The following is a 20,854-nucleotide window of genomic DNA, read 5'->3' as shown; positions in this document are numbered from 1 at the left end:
CATATTTTGTACCATCAAGAGCCTGTTCTAAACTTCTCCATTGAGAACAATCCCATCTTTTGTCACAACTGAGAGCCTCCATTTCTACTTATTAGTTTAGCTGATCTTCTTTGGGCTTTCTCCAGTCCCCTAATCTCCCTAATACATGCTGGAGACCAAACCCATACTGTATGTTAGGGCCTTAGTGGTGCATTATCAATGGATATAAATATCCTGATGTCCTGTGAGCCCTAATTCTTTATAACACTGAAAAAATACCTTGAAGGCCCCTCCTTTACCAGTAAGTTCCATCAAGAGTATTTATGTACACCCTTGTATGTATCTACATTAAAGTTATTATTTATTAAAGTCTGAATGCAAAAAATTTAAGTTTATTTTTACTGTAAGATCCAAATTTTTAGTGGAAAAAAACCTCAATTTTTTTGAGATGTATTATACCCCGAGGATGGAAAAAGTCAGAATCCAAAAATCCTCCATCTCAGACCTGCTGAGGTTGTATATAAGCTAATGTGAGAGGTCCCTTTTCTATTTGGAAGTTTCTGTGGTCTGCGCTGGAATGAGCCCGAAAATCTGACAATTTCGGACTTTTTGTGCAAAAATCCAAAAAATTCAGACTTTTCTGGAAAAATCATACGATTAGTATTTTTGCTCGATTTTATCAAGTTTTTCCCCTGATCTGATTAAACTGCTATTTTAATAATAATTAAGGTCAAATCATGACTCTGACTTTTTTTAATAAAATCTGAAATATTCAGATTTTGATAAATAACCCCCTAAATCTAATCTATTTATCATATTGACCTGTAGTGGGGCTGTTCCTGGGGACGTGGAGCTAAACAAATGTATACAGTATGCTGTGAGAATTACAGATTGGTGCTGAATAGAAATGTGACAACTTGCTGAAGAAGTACCCAAAATACAATATTTTATTTGTCAAAGGGAAAAACAACTAAAAAACAACACATACACATTAAAAATACAAAGTAAGCTTATATATAGATAAAATACGTTGATATGGATACACAGTTGTATTACGTAGCTTGCTAAGGCAGCATTTACAGCTTCAGCTGGGGTTGGCTCTCACAGCCAGGGACTCCCCATGGAATGGTATAACTGAGATATTAAATGTTTCTAGAATTTAGAGCAGAGATGTCCAAACTGAGACCCTTTAGCTGTTGCCCTAGTTAGTTCAGTAGAACACTTCTATGGATTATGCCATCAGTTTTCAGACCCTGGGCTGGGTAAGTCACGAGGAACAGGACACTAGGGAATAATTACAGTTGTTCTGTCGTCCCTTTAAGGAAGCATATTCAACTTTGCTAATTATTGGGGAAATGCATGAACCTCAGAGCTTAGAATTTACTAGAAGAAGACTACAATAAATATGATAGTTGTCATTTATTATTGTAGAAATAAGAAGAGGCTGATCAGAGCTGAACTTGGCTGGGACCCACAAGTGGCAGCCCAGCCCCTCCATGGTCATTAATGTCACACAATGATTATTTTGGTACATTTAGTTTCAATAACACAGTTGAGGAAGAATATACTCCAATATACGCCAACATGATGAAAACCACTATGATATGCACTGAAAATATGTTCTAAAATAGTGTATTTTAAAGGGCTAAAGGATAACAGTTTTGTTTTATTCTTACTCCCTTCCCTTTAAAACAGTAAATGTATCTTATAAAGAGATAATGAGCTCTATAGTGCCTTACCTGGGAGGGAGAATTCAGCTAAATACTTTTTTGTTTTCCTGCAGATGCTCTGAAAAACCAGGGAGGTAGGATTATCCTAAGGTTTCCCCCAGTTGTGTGGTTTCCATGGTTCATAAGACAAAGACTTTACTGTTAATAAATAACCAAAATATACTTCTAGCTCAAGCTCTATCTGAGCTTTTTTGATATTTTGCTTGTTCCTGATACACCCAGCCATGTCCACCCCAGCTAGACACACCCATGATATGGTCTCAAGCCCCACCAAACACCGCACAAATTACAATGTCCCACTTTCAGAGGTGTAACTAATTAATAAATGTATATTATATTGCCCCATTAATGTTTCCCCTGTATTTTACATTATAAAAACATGTTGAGAACACTTCATTCTGCATGTACCTAAATATATACATCTACAAAGTACATTTATTTACAGTGAGTGAGAAGTCTTCTGATGAAGACCCATAGTTTAGTGCCTGCCATGGCTAATTCCTGAGATATTCATTGACGGCATTTTATCATTATCTAAAGGTCTTGTGAAATCAGAGTTACAGGTTTGTATAATTCTTCATATGGAAAAACCAATGCCCCCAACCCACAAAGAACTCTTTAACATCCACATTAGTGTTCACCTGGACACATACAGGAAATTGTGGTAGAAGTATCTATACATTGCAGAAGCTCTTGTCCACTTGGTTGTAGCTAGTTGCAAAATGTCCAAGGAGGTTCAATAAATGTGTGCTCATTGTAATATCTAGTACCCCAAAAGAAAGGTGAGTATTTTGGTCTTCATTCATTGAACTAAAATGTGTCCATTGTGTCAAGGTTCTAAACATGTGATCACCTGGATCTAAGGACCATCACTTTCAGACAATGAACCCTTCCCAGCTTGTTGCAGGCACCATCACTGGAACTCCTCCTGCTCTTTGGAGGTTGTATGGAGTGTGGCGAGAGGTCTCAGGCACAATGAAAACTGGCTCTGGAGTCGGCGGTGGACTCTCCACTCTGAGTTTGATGGGGTTACTGCTGGTCTCAGATGGTGTCTTGATATCCTTTGTAGGGGTTGCACTGTAGGCTTTTCTCAGGGAGTAGCTGATGTTGTGTGGCGTGTAACCTGCCGCTGTGCGTACGCTGGTGGAGCGGCTATTGGTGTTACTTGGTGGAGCAACCACATCCTCTCTGTGGATGAAAAGATTGTAATTATGTTGAAACAATAATTGATGTTAGTTACTTAAACGACAGGGGTCCCTCTCTTTGCAATGGTCAGAATGGTTGGACATGGGGAGTTGAATGAGACAAAAAAGATAAATGCGCTAAATCTCTTAGTTTGATGGGAAAAGACCTCCTTCTAGTTAACAAAGTTAAATGACCCTGCTTTACCCAGTGTCGGAGTGGCCCACCAGGATACCAGGAAAACTCCCGGTGGGCCCAGGTGTCAGGGGCCTCTTGCTTCTAACCATTTGGCCTATTTCATGGTCATTCCCTATTTCTTAGGCTTAATAATGGAAGAATAGAGTATAGTAAGTAGATATAAAAGACTAGGAGAATAAAGAGGTTAAGTGAGGAGAGGAAAAATAATAGTTTGGAAAGTGGGCCCATGGTCTAAGGTTTTCTGGTGGGCCCACAATCTGAGGTTTTCTGGTAGGCCCCTGGCATCCCAGTCCGACACTGGCTTTACCCCACTTCGTCTGGCCCATGGAGATTCATGCAACGGAAAACCTGTTGACCAACTTCCCCATTGAGATGTTGACGATTTCTAAACTTTTTGCCTAGACACTGGTATGTGAGCAGCCCAGAAGCAAAAAGTTCAGGAGATCATAGCAATGTATATGAGTAGACAATGGGTACTTGACTTAAAGGCTATTCTAGTTACCAAACTACAGTATATACAGTAACTTATATATTACGCCTTCCCATTTCCATAGGGTCCCAATATCCTAGCAACCAGGCAGTGGTTAGAATGGCAGACCGTAATGTGAATTACAAACACCCTTGCAGAGAATCATTTCTATGGTTGCTGGGGTCACTGACCCCAGAAACTACATGATGTTTTAAAGTTTAAAAAAAAGTCCAATTAAAAAAAAAAGAACTAACCATCTTTAATCAAAATATTATCTACAAAATAAAATGTTGCACCAATCTGGGGGAAAAGTTTTCATTGGCTGAAACTGGTAAAATCTGGTACTGTAAGTAATAATCAGCGGGCCCAGTTGAGTCATGTTACACCATTTTATAGAAGACCATTGGCAATGACTTTACCTGATATCATTGGCGATCTCTTTCTCATAGCGTTTCTTGTTGCAGCAGCAGATAAGGCACCAGATGAGCAGCAGGAGAAGCAGGAAGAGTAACAGGGCGCCAATGACAGCGCCAGCAATAACACCAGCACGATTAGTTGCTACAGAGATAACATAAACATCAGTTCTTATGTGCTAGACCAGGGATCCCCAAACTTTTTTACCCATGAGCCATATTCAAATATAAAAAGAGTCAGGGAACAAGACCTACATGAAAAAGGTTCCCAGGATGTGCAAAATAAGGGCCGTTTGGTAGCCCCTATGTGGACTGACAGCCTACAGGAGGCTCTGTTTGGCCATTAAACTGGTTTTTATGCAACCAAAACTTGCCTCCAAGCCAGAAGTTCAAAAATAAGTACTTGCTTTGAGGCCACTGGAAACAACATCTAATGTGGTTGGGTATTATTGTGCTAGACTTTACACCCAGCCCTGCTTTCCTCTCTCTAATTGAGTTGTTTGCATGGTCTATTTAGTGCAAACTGTATTAGTTATCCACCTGAATCTCACCTGCTGAAATGGAGAGATTTGCAACGCACTGACCACTGCCTACTGAATTCACGACGGTGCATCGGTACTGACCACCATACACATCAGATATGTTCTTGATCAGCAGATCTCCATTCACAGATCCTAAAAAAGTAACAAAAAAAAAAATCACAAATAAAGTACTGTGCCATCCACCAGTAGCTCAATTTTAAAAAAAATTTGGAGAGACAATTTTGTTATTGTTTAGTAGCCCTTAATTAAATCAAGCTGTGGGTCATCAAGTTTAAATGAAGCCCTATGGGGGGGGTTAAATATATTTCAATGTACCCATGTTTAAAGGAGGTGTGGCAGGGTTTGTAGGTCCCGTAATCTTGTCCCATTTGTAACTGAGAGGAGTAGTTGCTCCATCTGCACGACACTTCAACGTCACGTCTTTCCCTTTGACTTGTTCTCCATCGATCCAGCAATTAGGATTGGTAGGTGGCACTGCAAAAAGAAACAATGTGGATTTTATTTATACACTTGAAGACCAGAGGTCTCTGTCAGTACATCATATTCTGATGGAAATTTCCACAAAAACTGTTGGACAAAAATATTTCTACATATATATTTATATCACCATGACCCAGCCTCTCCAACACAAACAATTCCATCTTGGCCAACCTTTTCTTCTTAAATAAGATCCTCCATTCTCTTTTACAGGGTCTTACAGGGGTTATATAAAGGGGCTGCATTTCTATAAAGGCTATGACAGTACCTTGGACTATGAGAGAAATTTTTCGAGAGGCCACCCCAGGGTTCTTCTTGACTTTGCACTGGAAGGTTCTAGAGTCTGAGGGCTCAAGGTAGTTGATAGTGATAGAAGCATCCCCTTTGCTGGGATCTGTGGCACTGAATGACAATCGCCTCATCAGCTCTGGGGGTCCTTTGGAGATAACACTATTGTCCATAAAGATGAGTATCTGGGGACCATGTTTGAAAAAAAAGCAAGTTATTGATTTGCTATGGTTGCCTTGTACTGACAACTGTAACTGAGCTGGGTAGGGATGTTCCTGTTTAGCCACATACACCAAAGCCAAATATTTGATACATGCTCTGGTCAACTTGAGCTTTGCCCATCCAAAAGTGTAGAACAGACCATACATAATGCAGGTTCTAATCATGTCCAAAATAATTCTGCAGAATTCCCTAGACAGATATAATAGCCAAGAAAATAATGCAACTCTCAGACCTTTCTTTTTGGGTATAGTTATTATGATTGGCTATATATATATTTCATACTACTAAATATATCCAAGGCTTAATTATTGTTCTGAGCTGAATTTTTAAAACAGATGAGTTGATTTATACAGCAATTAAATATAGGGGATAAGTCTGCCCCTCCCAGAATAGACCAGATGCAGCTAATAAATCTGTTACATAATATTAATAAGACAACAAAATTGACTCATAAATACTTTATACATTAATAGCAAGGGTGCTGCTTCCTGCAAATGTACTAGACATGTATTCATTGATTAGCTGGATAAATGGACACCATTTTTGACTAGGTTAGAATTGTTTTGACACATCAGAGCTGAGTTTTAGTCAAAAATACCCCAAGGAAAAAAAAAAAAAAAACATAAACTTATATATATATGCACTTCCACAGTAAAAAAAAAAACTCATCACGGAGAGATTGATTTTTTTACGTTTGCAATTGAAGTTTCTTAAAAATGTAATCATCCAAATAATTGCAATTCTTAAATTGCAATTAAACTCAACCATGTTTTTTCATGATTCATAGTATAGTTAGTAAAAACTATAACTGAAAAAATACAAATTCAATGTAATTGGGCCCTCTAAGCGGGACAGACTTTTGATTGCCGCCATTACTCCTGTGTTGGCCTTTCATTATAAGATTACGCACCACTTGGTCCAGCCCTGTGCTATCCGGGTTCATCAGGGCCCACTCAATGTCCAGGCTTCCAGTTTCCAAGGGATCCAGGGTGTAGATGCACTTCAGAGTTACAGAATCCCCCTTGGCTTTATATATTGTCTCAGTGCTGGGTTCGTTGATGGTCACGGCAGACAGAAGAGCTGCAAATAGAAGTGTACAGTTTAATGGGACAAACATCAGGTTAGGACTTTATTAAGGAAAGACACCCATAAAGGTTCCATGTTGATGCATTCCCTAACCCATTTGCCTTTCAGATCTGTTATCAACCTAAACCATGCAAGGCACTACAGGCATTTCTATGGGTCTTGGGTCTTATGCCTGATATTTAGCTGTCCCCCTATAGTAAGCTCCAAGTTAGAACCTGCCCCAACATAATTATTGCAGAGAACCAACCAGTGTCGGACTGGGATGCCAGGGTCCCACCAGGAAACGTTAGACCATGGGCCCACTTTCCAAACTATTATTCCTTCTTTTCTCACTCAACCTTTTTATTCTACTAGTCTTTTATATCTACTAACTATATTCTTCCATTATTATGGATTTTTTCCCATAACGAAATAGGGAATGACCATGAAATAGGCCAAATGTTTAGAAGCAAGAGGGCCCATTGACACCTGGGCCCACTGGGAGTTTTCCTGGTATCCCGGTGGGCCAGTCCGACACTGGAACCAACATTCTCTACTTTCATGATCATAATATTAAGTATTATGTTGCTAGAAATAAGGACCATCCATGGTCACGGTTCAGTCTGCAATATTCTCTGCCAGTGAAGGTCTTTATAGTCAGGTAATGACAACAAGAATCACTGATTACAAGGGATTTGATCCCTCTAGTTATTATTGTATTTTTTTGAGGCTACAATGAGGGGGCAGATTAGATAAGACCCAGAAAGGTCTCCTAGCTGTAACTAGATGGGATCTGCTTAGATCAGGTAAATGGCTGCTTGCCTCTGGTCCAACCAACTGTTTTTCAGAATCTGAAAGTTATTTGCGGAGGATCTGAACAATGGCAGTCCTTGTGCAAGAAGACAGTCATATCAATGTCCATCTATAATCACAATAATAACTGTTTTCTCTAGGATTAGGTGTCCAGGAACCTTCCCCATGGAAAACCGGTGGATCTCTGTCTATCCTGGCAACTCTTGTCTTAGATCGCCCAATCCTTGATTCTGCTTTTTCCAACTCAAAGTGTTTGACTTTGGTCTCCCCTAGCTTTTACATACAGTATGATGGTGCTCCAACCCATAGTTAGTGTGAGGATAGCTCTATAGTAATTAGGTTAAGGGAAGGTAGTAAGCAACCTGATGCTCCTACTAGGAAAGCAGAAGGATTAGTTCTGTTTGTATCACTCCCAGGAGAGGCCTCAAGTGTACAGGGGTAGATGTGCTCCCATCTAAGATTCACTTGGAGGGCCTAAAGCTTGGACACTTTCACATTCATCTTCAGACTAGTTACTGGCCTCTCATGGGCAAACACTTCTAGAAGTTCTATTTGTGAGTATATGCTGAACCAATGTACAGTATAATCTGTACCCATTCCCCAAGCAATCTGAGCTACATTCCTGCAAATAAAGTAATTGTTTGTTTTAAGAACCACTTTGTTGATTCACCCACTTTGTTGATTCTCATGGTATTTCACCTACCGTCTATTTTACCACTACACACTTTCCTTTATTAGGAAATAGGGAGCACTCTGCACAGAGACGTGATTGTATCCCTCAATATATTGGTTTAGGGAAAGAAGTCAGAGATGTCAACTGTGTGTATGAGTGAAACCATGAATGCACCAAGAAGTAGCACTGGAAACGTTTCCCAATCGTTGCCGATTATTAAAAAAGCAGATACAACCCGTAAAATTACAGGAGATGCTTTTTAATAGGCAAGGGAATTTCAGAAGGACAACGGCCTTGAGTGACTCCAGCATCTCATGAAAAGGAGATGAAAGTTGAAGTGAGAGCAAAGGGTCGTTGGACGAGTCCTATGCCTTTGGGGCTAATGGATGAGGTAGGTGTCTGTAAGGTATTAAGGAGAAACAAAGGCTTACGTGGTGTTTTCTTGAGGTCATGGCGACTCCTGTGACCTTTGATTTCATTATATAGGAAGGATATAAAAATTTGAACTTTTTTTTTTTAAAAAAAAATAGCTCATCCCTTTCACTAAAACCACAAATTCACTGCCACATGTATCATGCAAGCATGTGGAAGATATTCTTCGCTAATGATAACCTTCTACAATTTAAGGTAATAGAAAGTGGAACACAATAGGGTTACTGGCTCCCAACCCTTGCTCAGCCTGAACCTTATCTTTGATCTAACTTCTGATCTCCTTGAGACTCCTTGCCTTCCGTACCCGCAAGCCCACATTCTAAAGTAACTCATTTGCTTGGCAGCTGCTATAACTAGAGGGCTCCTGTCTAAGCCTGAGTTGCTACTAGAATATGTTCTTTATGGTTCTACTTAAGATTTATGGGATGCATGTGCATAGTTGGGCATTAGTCTATTTCTTCAGGGCAACCATTCCACTTATATCCTGTAGAAGACACTTAAAACGTGCTATGCTTCTCCCCACATTATTCTCACCACAACATGGCTGAGGCCCTTAAATTTGCCCAGAGACAGAGGTTATGTCCCTAGTAATGTTTGTTTGTTTGTTTTTGCAGATCCCAGTTATGGGGCCACAAAAGTTGCAGGACTGGTTTGAAAGCACAATCGTTTAGCTCAACTATCTGCTGTTCTAATAAACCATCTGCTGTTCTAATGACGAGTATTCCTGGTCAATATGGTCATAAGAGCAGTTTCAGCCTTAGGGAGAGGAGCCCTCAATTTAAAATATGCTCAGGGTTGCAGGGCCAGGTACAGCATTATGGTGTATATTTAGTATTAGAAAACAGGCCGGCATCTACAAGGTACATGTGATGCTTGGATGCTTAGTAATCAGCCACATCCCATAGGGTGGAACAGATTAATAATAATCAGTAGGAATTTTTTTTAATAAGGTGATCCTTTCACTGGGGACAAATTAAATATATATTGTGCAGGGCAAAAATTCTGCATAGACCTCAGATTGCATCTAAAGGCTGATATTAAACAGACTGATCAAACAGTAAACACCTTCATAGTCAAATCCAATTTTAAACGTTTTGTAGCAAGAATTTTTGTTGGGGGCATATAAAAATTGATCTTGTAGGGCAGTGATTCAGATGAATTTGTGTAGACCCTAGTTGGTATCTAAGGGCTGAGATTCAACAGATATTTTGCTTCACCTCTTTGATTAAACAGTTGAAACCTTAAAATGTTATCTTCTTGGGCAACAGTTTTCTGTAGATGCATTTTTGTAGATCCCATTATATATCCTTCTGAAAACGTTTCTCTTTGATCAAACAGTTGAAACCTTAAGGCGTCAAACAGTCAAATTCAATATGGCGCAAGTAGACATATTGAACTATATCTTGTAGGGCAGTGTTTCTTTAAAAACCCCAATTTGTGTATGTGCTATAGGTATCAACTTTTAATCGGATGATGTTACACCTGTTTATAAACAACTAGGTCCTCTGCACTCAACCCATTATCAATATATTTAAGACAGAGACATTTTGTGCATACTGCTACTGAAAAATGCCTTACCCTTTAAACAACACAGGGATTGTTTGTCCATATATTGCAATATATTTAAGATGAACAACTACGTCAAAGTCATCCCATATCTGGCCAGTCCTATGCCTTTGTAAAATGTATAATTAAGCAATAGAATTCTTAATGAATCAGATGAAAATTGAGTGTAGGACTGGCCAGATATGGGATGACTTTGACGTAGTTGTTCAGCTTAAATATATTGCAATATATGGACAAACAATCCCTGTGTTGTTTAAAGGGTAAGGCATTTTTCAGTAGCAGTAGCACAAAATGTCTCTGTCTTAAATATATTGATAATGGGTTGAGTGCAGAGGACTCTTGTAGTTGACTATATGTATTTTGTGGTCACAGCCTCATTGCACCCCCCGCCTAATGGTTTTAAAAAATAGTGGTGAGCACAACTTTCCCTTGTTTGTTACACCTGTTTATAAAACCTTCAGGTGTCCTCATAGTCCGTTTCCATTTTAAACTGTTTGGTGCTAGGACTCGCCAAGTTGGAAAAATCCCGTGTCCTGCATTAAATTATCAGCTCTGTAGAGGTATAAATACATCCTGTTTGGCTTCCTCATTACAGCAAATAAATATGTAACAAGCCTCTCTGTCTCCATATTGGGAAACCTAGTGCAGAACAGGAATGCTATTTCAGGAGTGTAACCCGCTCACTCGTCAGCCTGAGAGAACTGGAACACCCGATACTAACACGGGGAAAACACACACCCTTCATTCCTCTGTGACACCAGCACGCAAGTTTCAATCAGAGGCGATGGGTGGAGCATCTCTCTTGCACTTTGTGACCAACGCCTAAAAAGGATGATTAATGTACCCTTTGGGTGTTGACATTTTAATAGTGAATTATAAGCAACGACAGATTGGAAAAATCCAGCTGAGTAGGAGGATTCCAATAGAGACCTTTATTTAGAATGCCGAGTGAAAGCTGCCATATGGGTTGCTGTATAAACAATATGGATCTCTAAAACATTATATTTTTACCCTTTGAAAAGCCCAACAATTCAGAAAATATTTGTCATTTCTCCAATCTGCCATCAAGATACACCCAAGTCATTCTGTTTAGCCCCATTTCTTATACAGCAACACATTTGCTTGTCCCCATGGCTGACAATTCCGAGGCATGTATTTTCCTTTTCGAAAATATACAGATGGAGTATTTCAGCCCATCACCCATAGCAATCTCTTTAGTCCCTTATTAAGTCCTAAAGTGAGAATATACACACAGACATTCCTTATTCCACATACTGAAAGGAAGCCATGTTACTTGTAAGGACCAGTTTCTCCACCCCTTTTAGGCTCACAGTGTAAAGCAACGCCTCCCTAAACTTGTTCTATTGTGAAGTGATAGATGTTGGGACTTGAAGTCCCAGTGTTTTTTCATAATGGATGGTGCACAAATTCTCTGGAAAGCAGAGGCCCCAGAATTCATCACCTTACAATGAGGGAGGGGTTGGATAACTCTATGAGCCTAAAGGTTCCCATAGACGGAAAGATTTCTCTTGCCGAACGACCGATTTTAGCGAAGTCCGACCAATCCTTTGAAATTATCGTGCGGTTAGTGGGATTCGAACGATCGGACATCTTACGATTTTTCGGCCGACATCTGTCAGAAAATTGATCGGCCAGGTTAAAAAATCTTTATTGGTCCGAACTCAATCGTGGTCTCATGATGACGATTCACCTTTGAGCCAAATTTTAGTATGCGGCCAATTCTAAGCAACTTTTCAATTGGTCCTCATTTTTTATTTTGTATAGTTTTCTGACTCTTTGCAGATTTTAAAGGGGGTCACTGACCCCATCTAAAAGAGAACAAATGCTCTGCAAGGCTACAAATATATTCTTATTGCTACTTTATATTACTCCTCTTTCTTTTGAGGTCTCCCTGTTCATATTCTAGTCTCTTATGAAAATCACTGCATGGTTGCTAGGGTAATTAGGACCCTAGCAACCAGATTAAAAAATTAAAACCAATTGCAAATGGTCTCAGAATATTACTGTCTACATCATACTAAAAGTTAACAAAGTTGAACATCCCCTTTAAAACCTGATCTCAGATGTAATGTTATGATAGTTAAAGCCTGTGATAAGATTAACTAGTAATACATCTCTTTTATTAGTGTGTTAAACTTGCAGTTAATCTCCCGGTAAATCAGGAGTTTACTGGGCAGCGTTTGGTATCTCTACGTCAATATTTTATGTACTCGTATTTGTGTTTGTTTTTCTGGCAGAGACAATAATATAGATTATATGTAAATAGAGACTGGGTAATTACCATGAACAAAGCCAATTTAGCTGCCAGGCATATCCACTGAGTTACTCTTGTGCTTTGTATTTACCTGCACAGGGAACTCTGAGTATCACTCATGTATTATAAGGGATAATGTACCCCCTACTGTAAATGATAAGGATATTAGAAGTCACTGAGGGGTTGTTCTGTGACCATATAAAGGCACAAGGCTGCAGGCTGAGTTATACAGGGAACTCTGAGTATCACTCATGTATTATAAGGGATAATGTACCCCCTACTGTAAATGATAAGGATATTAGAAGTCACTGAGGGGTTGTTCTGTGACTATATAAAGGCACAAGGCTGCAGGCTGAGTTATACAGGGAACTCTGAGTATCACTCATGTATTATAAGGGATAATGTACCCCCTACTGTAAATGATAAGGATATTAGAAGTCACTGAGGGGTTGTTCTGTGACCATATAAAGGCACAAGGCTGCAGGCTGAGTTATACAGGGAACTCTGAGTATCACTCATGTATTATAAGGGATAATGTACCCCCTACTGTAAATGATAAGGATATTAGAAGTCACTGAGGGGTTGTTCTGTGACATATAAAGGCACAAGGCTGCAGGCTGAGTTATACAGGGAACTCTGAGTATCACTCATGTATTATAAGGGATAATGTACCCCCTACTGTAAATGATAAGGATATTAGAAGTCACTGAGGGGTTCTGTGACCATATAAAGACACAAGGCTGCAAGCTGAGTTATACAGGGAACTCTGAGTATCACTCATGTATTATAAGGGATAATGTACCCCCTACTGTAAATTATAAGGATATTAGAAGTCACTGAGGGGTTGTTCTGTGACCATATAAAGGCACAAGGCTGCAGGCTGAGTTATACAGGGAACTCTGAGTATCACTCATGTATTATAAGGGATAATGTACCCCCTACTGTAAATGATAAGGATATTAGAAGTCACTGAGGGGTTGTTCTGTGACCATATAAAGGCACAAGGCTAAAATATAAGGACCATTTCTTTTATTAATCCAACTGTTGATCTCTTTTCAAATCCACACACTGATTTTTAATATTTATGAAAGAGATGAGAGAATGGTACAGACCAGTGCTAAAATTGGCTGTGTTGCTTAGCAGTGCTGCAGTCCTGGGTTCAATTCTAACCTGGGGACTATATGGAAGGAGTTTGTTTGTTCTCCCCATGTCTGAGTTGGTTTTGTCTGGTTAGATCCTGCGCTCCAAATACATACAGGCAGTTTAATGGGCTCCTGAAAAAACTGCCTCTAGTGTGTGGGATTGTGATAGGGACCTTAGATTGTAAGCTCACTGGGCAAAGCCTGGTGAGAATGGGAAAGGGACCTTAGATTGCAAGCTCACTGGGCAAAGCCTGCTGAGAATGGGAAATGGACCTTAGATTGCAAGCTCACTGGGCAAAGCCTGGTGAGAATGGGAAAGGGACCTTAGATTGTAAGCTCACTGGGGCAGGGACTGATGGAAAACTTGAACTCTCTGTAACATGCTGTGTAAATATTGTGGCACTGTATAAATAAAGGATAATAATAAGCACAGACAGAACCAGCTGTAATGGTGTATTCAGCTGTGCACGCTATACAGTATGATACACACCCATGCAATATAGTTGCACTGAATAACATCTCTCTGCTGGGATATAATGCAGCACATACGTCACCTCTGTCTCTTGTACCATACGTTATAGAAATCTTTCATATTTAACCCTTACATTCCCTATAAAAATGGTTCAGAGCAAAGCAGCAGAACTGCCAGTTCAGCATCAAAACATTTCTCCCATAAAATCAACAGTTGGATCCCTCCCTTTATAAATGAAGTTAATGTCTCCCTTAAATGGACTCTATCCTAAATAGTTTGTGTTGTATTACAATTCAGCAGGCTGTTCCTGCTGAATTGTGCTTAGTACAGGGAATACCTATGCTGCCATAGTTTTATGGGATCTCTCTGTACAGACTATGAGCAAACTTAGGGGCTGTTCCTGCTGAATTGTGCTTAGTACAGGGGAATACCTATGCTGCCATAGTTTTATGGGATCTCTCTGTACTGACTATGAGCAAACTTAGGGGACTGTTCCTGCTGAATTGTGCTTAGTACAGGGAAATACCTATGCTGCCATAGTTTTACAGGATCTCTCTGTACTGACTATGAGCAAACTTAGGGACTGTTCCTGCTGAATTGTGCTTAGTACAGGGAATACCTATGCTGCCATAGTTTTATGGGATCTCTATGTACAGACTATGAGCAAACTTAGGGGACTGTTCCTGCTGAATTGTGCTTAGTACAGGGGATACCTATGCTGCCATAGTTTTATGGGATCTCTATGTACAGACTATGAGCAAACCTAGGGGACTGTTCCTGCTGAATTGTGCTTAGTACAGGGGATACCTATGCTGCCATAGTTTTATGGGATCTCTCTGTACAGACTATAAGCAAACTTAGGGGGCTGTTCCTGCTGAATTGTGCTTAGTACAGAGGAATACCTATGCTGTCATAGTTTTATGGGATCTCTCTGTACAGACTATGAGCAAACTTAGGGACTGTTCCTGCTGAATTGTGCTTAGTACAGGGAATACCTAGGCTGCCATAGTTATACGGGATCTCTCTGTACAGACTATGAGCAAACTTAGGTGGCTGTTCATGCTGAATTGTGCTTAGTACAGAGGAATACCTATGCTGCCATAGTTTTATGGGATCTCTCTGTACAGACTATAAGCAAACTTAGGGGACTGTTCCTGCTGAATTGTGCTTAGTACAGGGAATACCTATGCTGCCATAGTTTTATGGGATCTCTCTGTACAGACTATGAGCAAACTTAGGGACTGTTCCTGCTGAATTTTGCTTAGTACAGGGAATACCTAGGCTGCCATAGTTATACGGGATCTCTCTGTACAGACTATGAGCAAATGTAGGGGACTGTTCCTGCTGAATTGTGCTTAGTACAGGGAATACCTATACTGCCATAGTTTATGGGATCTCTCTGAACAGACTATGAGCAAATTTAGGGGACTGTTCCTGCTGAATTGTGCTAAGTACAGGGAATACCTATACTGCCATAGTTTATGGGATCTCTCTGAACAGACTATGAGCAAACTTAGGGGGCTGTTCCTGCTGAATTGTGCTTAGTACAGGGAATACCTATACTGCCATAGTTTATGGGATCTCTCTGAACAGACTATGAGCAAATTTAGGGGACTGTTCCTGCTGAATTTTGCGTAATACAGGGGAATAACAGGAAAAAAGAGGGAATCAATTGTTTAGAATAATATGAAGCAGCATGGAGCAGACTTTCCTCCCAATTATCTCTTTAGGAAATCCACTCCACGACCTGCCACTAATAAGGTATAAATATGAATGATGATGAGGAAAGTTCTTTGTTCCATGTTGTGCAGCACAAAACTCTGACCGCGGGGGCATAAAGTCAAGTGGGGCCGCTTTGTGTTTGTGTCGCCTGCAGTGAATGTAAGTGTTCCCCCCTCTGAGGTTATGTTCCCCCAGGCCAGACATGAAGCCGTCCACTAGTTACAGTGTAGGGAGGGGACGGGGAGCTGAGAAACTGGGAACAGGTTGAGCAACAATGAACTATGTAAAGAATTTCAGTTTCAGCTTTGGGTGAGACTCTCTGACTGTTGTACCAACCTCTCATCACTCTCACATATTCCAGTAAATAGCGACCCTCCTGCAGTCTCCCCATTCAGCCAAACGTCCTTATTCCTGCCCTCTATGAATGTCCCCCCTTATTTTTTTAAAGGAGAACTAAAGCCAAACTAAAGAAGTAGGTAGAAATGTTGTACATGATGTTTTGTGCTTCTGTACCAGCCCAAGGCAACCACAGCCCTTTAGCAGTAAAGATCTGTGTCTCCAAAGATGCCCCAGTAGCTCCCCATCTTCTTTTCTGCTGATTCACTGCACATGCTCTGTGCTGCTGTCACTTACTGAGCTTAGGGAGCCACTCACAATATACAGTACACATAGAATAGAAATGTCACAATATAAGGCTGATTAGTAATTAATCCACATAATTACTACATGGCAGCACAGAAACCAGTGCAATTAGCATCAGAATTGAATAATCAGCAAACCTGTAGCATCAGCTTATATTACAGCCAGGGAAGCTCATTTTCTGCTGGATAATTAGTGACGAGCCCTAAGCTTAGCTTCTCAACAGCCAATCAGAGCCCACTGAGCATGTGAGTGTCACAGACACTTTCCAAGATGGTGACCCCCTGTGACAAGTTTGAAGTCCTGGATCATTGCTGCTATTGACAAGCTCAAACTTTAGCCTCGTGCAATAAGTTCACTATATAAAATATGGTATTTTTAGCCACATTCATTTTAAGGGTTCAATTCTCCTTCAAAGAATGGTCCTCCCATTGGCAGTGGCTCATGGAGACACCCATTATATGCAATAAGAACACCTGTACTTGGCACCAGCTCAAGGACCCCTGCACCCTGAATTCTGCACCTTGTTTATTAGATCTAATACAAAGCTGTTGTTTATCTTTATGTATTCCAAGGACAAGGTGCCGTATCGGAGTGCAGTGATATATATTGTAACTGAGTATCTTGCTCTGAAAACATGATGGGGGTGTGGAATAAAGAGTAAATAGGGGACACCCCTGCACCCGCAGTGTCACTTACAGTAAGGAGCAGATTTATTAAGGGTTGAATTGAAAATTTTAATTCAAAATTTAAATTTTTTTTATGGCCAACTGCAAAAATTGACTAGGGAATTATCCAAACTTGTTTTAAGTTTTTTAAAAATTAGATTTTTCAAGATTTATCATTCTCTGGCCCTTTAAGAATTCAAGAATTTCCAGTATTCACCACCCAAAACCTGCCAAATTACTGTATAAGTCAACAGGAGAGGTACAAGGATCAATTTGGTGACATTTGTAGCCTTGCTAACATTTGAGGTTTTTTCGGAGAAACAACTCGAACCAAGGTTTTTGTTTTTTTAATTTGAATTGAGTTTTCGGATCTGTATAATTAGTCCGAGTTTCTCCCAGTCAAATTTCGAATTTAAGCAAACAAACACTACTTACCTCCCTCCTCTTTGTTTCTGATATAAAACACTTCCACCTACAGTATTTATTTAGAATAATCTCATGTCTCGCCCTCAAATTGAATGATATGTTATCTTTTAGGGGCAGATTTATCAAGGGCTCGAATTTCAAGGTGATGGGAGATTTTTTCAACTCCCATCAACTCAAATTTGAAAAATTTTTGAAAAATTTTTTGAAAAAAGACTAATCGCATTTTATTAAAAAACAAAAAATCACAATTTTTAACTTTGGGTGAATAGGCTGTATTCAAATTGTTCGAATTGAAGTTTTACCGCATTCGAATGAATTCGAATTGAAGGATTTGCCCCAAAAAACTTTTTTTTGATTTTTCAGTCCCCTAAATGACACCAAATAGGTTTTAAGAGGTGTCCCAGCAATTCGGCAGGTTTTAGATGGTGAATGGGCAAAGACCAAAGTTTTAAAGAGACAGTACATGATAAATTTCGATATTTGAATAGTCTAATGTAACGCTACATATAAATACACATACTGTATACACTATATCATGTTTCCATTGCCTCTTGGGCCTCTTATATCCACAAGCCACAGTCACTCTGATAGAATGTTTTTGTTTGAATTCCACTGCCCCTCCCCATGCAACGTATGTAATGGGAGGTGCCCTTGTACAACACAATGGAATAGGACTGACACACACAAACACAATTCTCATATAGGGAAATAAAATATTTTCTGCATGAATAATATGCACCAAACTGCCAGTTTTGCTCGCACATTCTGTAACAATCTGGGCCCCAGGGTTTCTGTAAAGGGGTAGGTTCACCTGTAATTTAACTTTTAGTATGTTATAGAATGGCCGATTCTAAGCAACTTTTCAATTGGCCTTCATTATTTATTTGAATTATTTGCCTTCTTCTTCTGACTCTTTCCGGTTTTCAAAAGCAGGTCACTGACCCCTTCTAAAAACCAAATACTCTATAAGGCTACAAATGTATTGTTAGTGCTACTTTTTATTCCTCATCTTTCTATTCAGACCTCTCCTATTCATATTACAGTCTCTTATTCAAATCAATACATGGTTGCTAGGGGAATTTGGACTCCAGCAACCAGATAGCTGCTGAATAGGAATTGGTGAATAAATTTGCAAAACTGCAGAGAAAATTCGCCAGCGTCTGAAAAAGGCACTCGTGTCAACACTATTCAGACACCCATTGACTTTAACACCGGCGTCAAAATTGTTCGCCGTTTGCGAATTTCGCTGGAAATTCGCAAGTTTTTCGGCGAAACGGGACAAATTTGACCCATCACTACTGCTGAATAAAAAGCCAAATAAGTCAAAAACCATAAAAAATGAAAACCAATTGCAAATTGTTTCAGAATACCCCTCTCTACATAATTTAATTTAACAAGTGGATAACTACAATCTATTGATGGAAATCTAGGGGTACAGATGGCAAACTATAGCCTCGTAGCAAGTGCTCGATTGTGGGGCCCCTCTTCCCCAACTGCACTGGGGTCTCGTTCTATTTTCAGGGCTTTCAGTGTCACAGGCTCCTATTTGGTGCAGAGCAGACAGTAACCCTTCCAACACGTTTACCCTATGGCAGCATATTTAGGGCTAATTTTGCAGTCAACAAAGAGACTAAAATTCATGAGATTCCGTGACTGTGGAATGAGCCCTTTGGTCTCTGTCTGTGCTGCACTGTCCTTAGATGACAACGGTAGCCGCGCCAAGACATGCCGAGAGGCAATTAAGTCGCTTACAGAGCCGTGGATGTTTATAAAGTCAATACTCTACTGTCTCACAGAAACTAAAGATATTGTTATTGAACGGTACCAGGGAGGGAGGGATAGCAGAGGGCACGGCCTCTCTAGTGACAGCACTGGGGCTATAAAATATCTTGTATTAACATCCTCCATGTTTTATGTTGTGCAACTTTCTTTGAGGCTGAAAAAACCATTGAATTCAACATTCACGTAATACCTAGTTACCCCTGCTACAATATAAAAATACCAGTAGTACCAGCTCCCTTTGATTTGCTTATGGGGCACCCGACCCTTCCTTAAAAATTATCTTTTGTATCTACCAACACAGACTCTTTCCCAATTGAATTTATTGAGCTAGTGGCACAAGGGGCTGCTGTAGTTTATTTACTGTATAATCATAAAGGTTCATTAAATTATTGCTGATACAAAGAGCTTACAATCTATATCAATTAGTAATGTTAATAGTCGTGCCTTTGCTCTCCTTTCCCTTCAGCTGGATCCAATACACCAATGGCTTTGGGATTACTTTTCATAGATGGGACTGGGAATTCGGAGTGGCAGGTTACAGGAGGGAAAGGGTGAGGGCACAGCTGGGTTATAAAGAAAGATGCACCTACCGGGCATGATGGCGAGAAGTAGTAGAGCCGAGATCCTCCGTTCTTCCATGGTGGTTATTCAATGTAGCTGCAGTCCAGTCCAGAGTGACAGCAATAACAGAATGAAGAAGTCTCAGCTCAGCAGGTAGAACAACAGTGAAACTGGCACGACGGGTTTGGGTGCTTGTGACACACACTGTGACACACCTGTACACTCCAGCACCCAGTCACATCCACTCCAGTCACATATTACAGATAGGAATATTTGTTCTTTGCTTGGCAACAATCACAACCACGGTACCACGTGACTCCATCGCCATCTCTTTTTTTTTTATTGTTCAGCAGACTTTGCCCCTTTCCCTGCAGTTGGTGTTCCAACACAAGAATCCTCCGTGCAAGAGATTTAGCAACTGTCAGGGGGGGTTCCCCTCATCATGTTGTAATTTTGTTTTCTGTTGCGCGTTATTATGTTGTTGAATGGACATGCTTGGGTCTGAGTCACACCTCCATAACTTCATTGGCTTTATGCTGACCAAGTATGTACAAAAAAATGTTCTTCATCATTAAATATCATTATTTCATTATTGCTGGTGGTGGAATTTACTGTGCATGCACTTATATAGGGGGCCGATTCACTAAATTCGAGTGAAGGATTCGAAGTAAAAAAACTTCGAATTTCGACCATCAAATGGGCTACTTCGACCTTCGACTACGACTTCGAATCGAAGGATTCGAACTAAAAATCGTTCGACTATTCGACCATTCGATAGTCGAAGTACTGTCTCTTTAAAAAAAACTTCGACCCCCTAGTTCGGCAGCTAAAAGCTACCGAAGTCAATGTTAGCCTATGGGGAAGGTCCCCATAGGCTTGCCTAACTTTTTTTGATCGAAGGATATTCCTTCGATATTTGGATTTAAATCCAAGGATTTAATCGTTCGATCGAAGGAATAATCTTTTGATCGTACGATCGCAGTATTTGCGCTAAATCCTTTGACCTCGATATTCGAAGTCGAAGGATTTCAATTCCTAGTCGAATATCGAGGGTTAATTAACCCTCGATATTCGACCCTTAATGAATCAGCCCCATAGAGAACAGGTAAAAATCCAAA

The 20,854-nt window shown here is 40.0% G+C and overlaps 1 protein-coding gene across 1 annotated transcript; it reads right to left on the bottom strand.

The window, feature by feature from the left end:
• Positions 1-908: 908 nt before the first annotated feature.
• vsig8.L (V-set and immunoglobulin domain containing 8 L homeolog) lies at positions 909-19,972 on the bottom strand. Its single transcript, XM_018231521.2, has 7 exons — positions 19,766-19,972; positions 6,411-6,580; positions 5,259-5,463; positions 4,829-4,987; positions 4,523-4,645; positions 3,978-4,116; positions 909-2,897 (listed from the first exon to the last, which is right to left on the bottom strand). The coding sequence occupies exons 1-7, from the start codon at positions 19,812-19,814 to the stop codon at positions 2,585-2,587; spliced, it is 1,158 nt and encodes a 385-aa protein (XP_018087010.1). The 5' UTR covers positions 19,815-19,972; the 3' UTR covers positions 909-2,584.
• Between the last annotated feature and the right edge of the window lie 882 nt (positions 19,973-20,854).

This window comes from Xenopus laevis, chromosome 8L, assembly GCF_017654675.1.
Source record: "Xenopus laevis strain J_2021 chromosome 8L, Xenopus_laevis_v10.1, whole genome shotgun sequence".
NCBI lineage: Eukaryota > Metazoa > Chordata > Amphibia > Anura > Pipidae > Xenopus > Xenopus laevis.
The sequence above is the reverse complement of the archived record's forward strand: the minus strand, read 5'-3'. Positions and strand labels throughout refer to the sequence as shown.

Coding starts and splice junctions, on each gene's coding strand:
- vsig8.L (XM_018231521.2), bottom strand. CDS start 19,814: ATGGAAGAACGGAGGATCTCGGCTCTACTACTTCTCGCCATCATGCCC. Junction 5,464..6,410: donor GCACAGGGCTGGACCAAGTG/GTGCGTAATCTT, acceptor CATGGTCCCCAG/ATACTCATCTTTATGGACAA. Junction 4,646..4,828: donor CACACCTCCTTTAAACATGG/GTACATTGAAAT, acceptor TTACTTTTTTAG/GATCTGTGAATGGAGATCTG.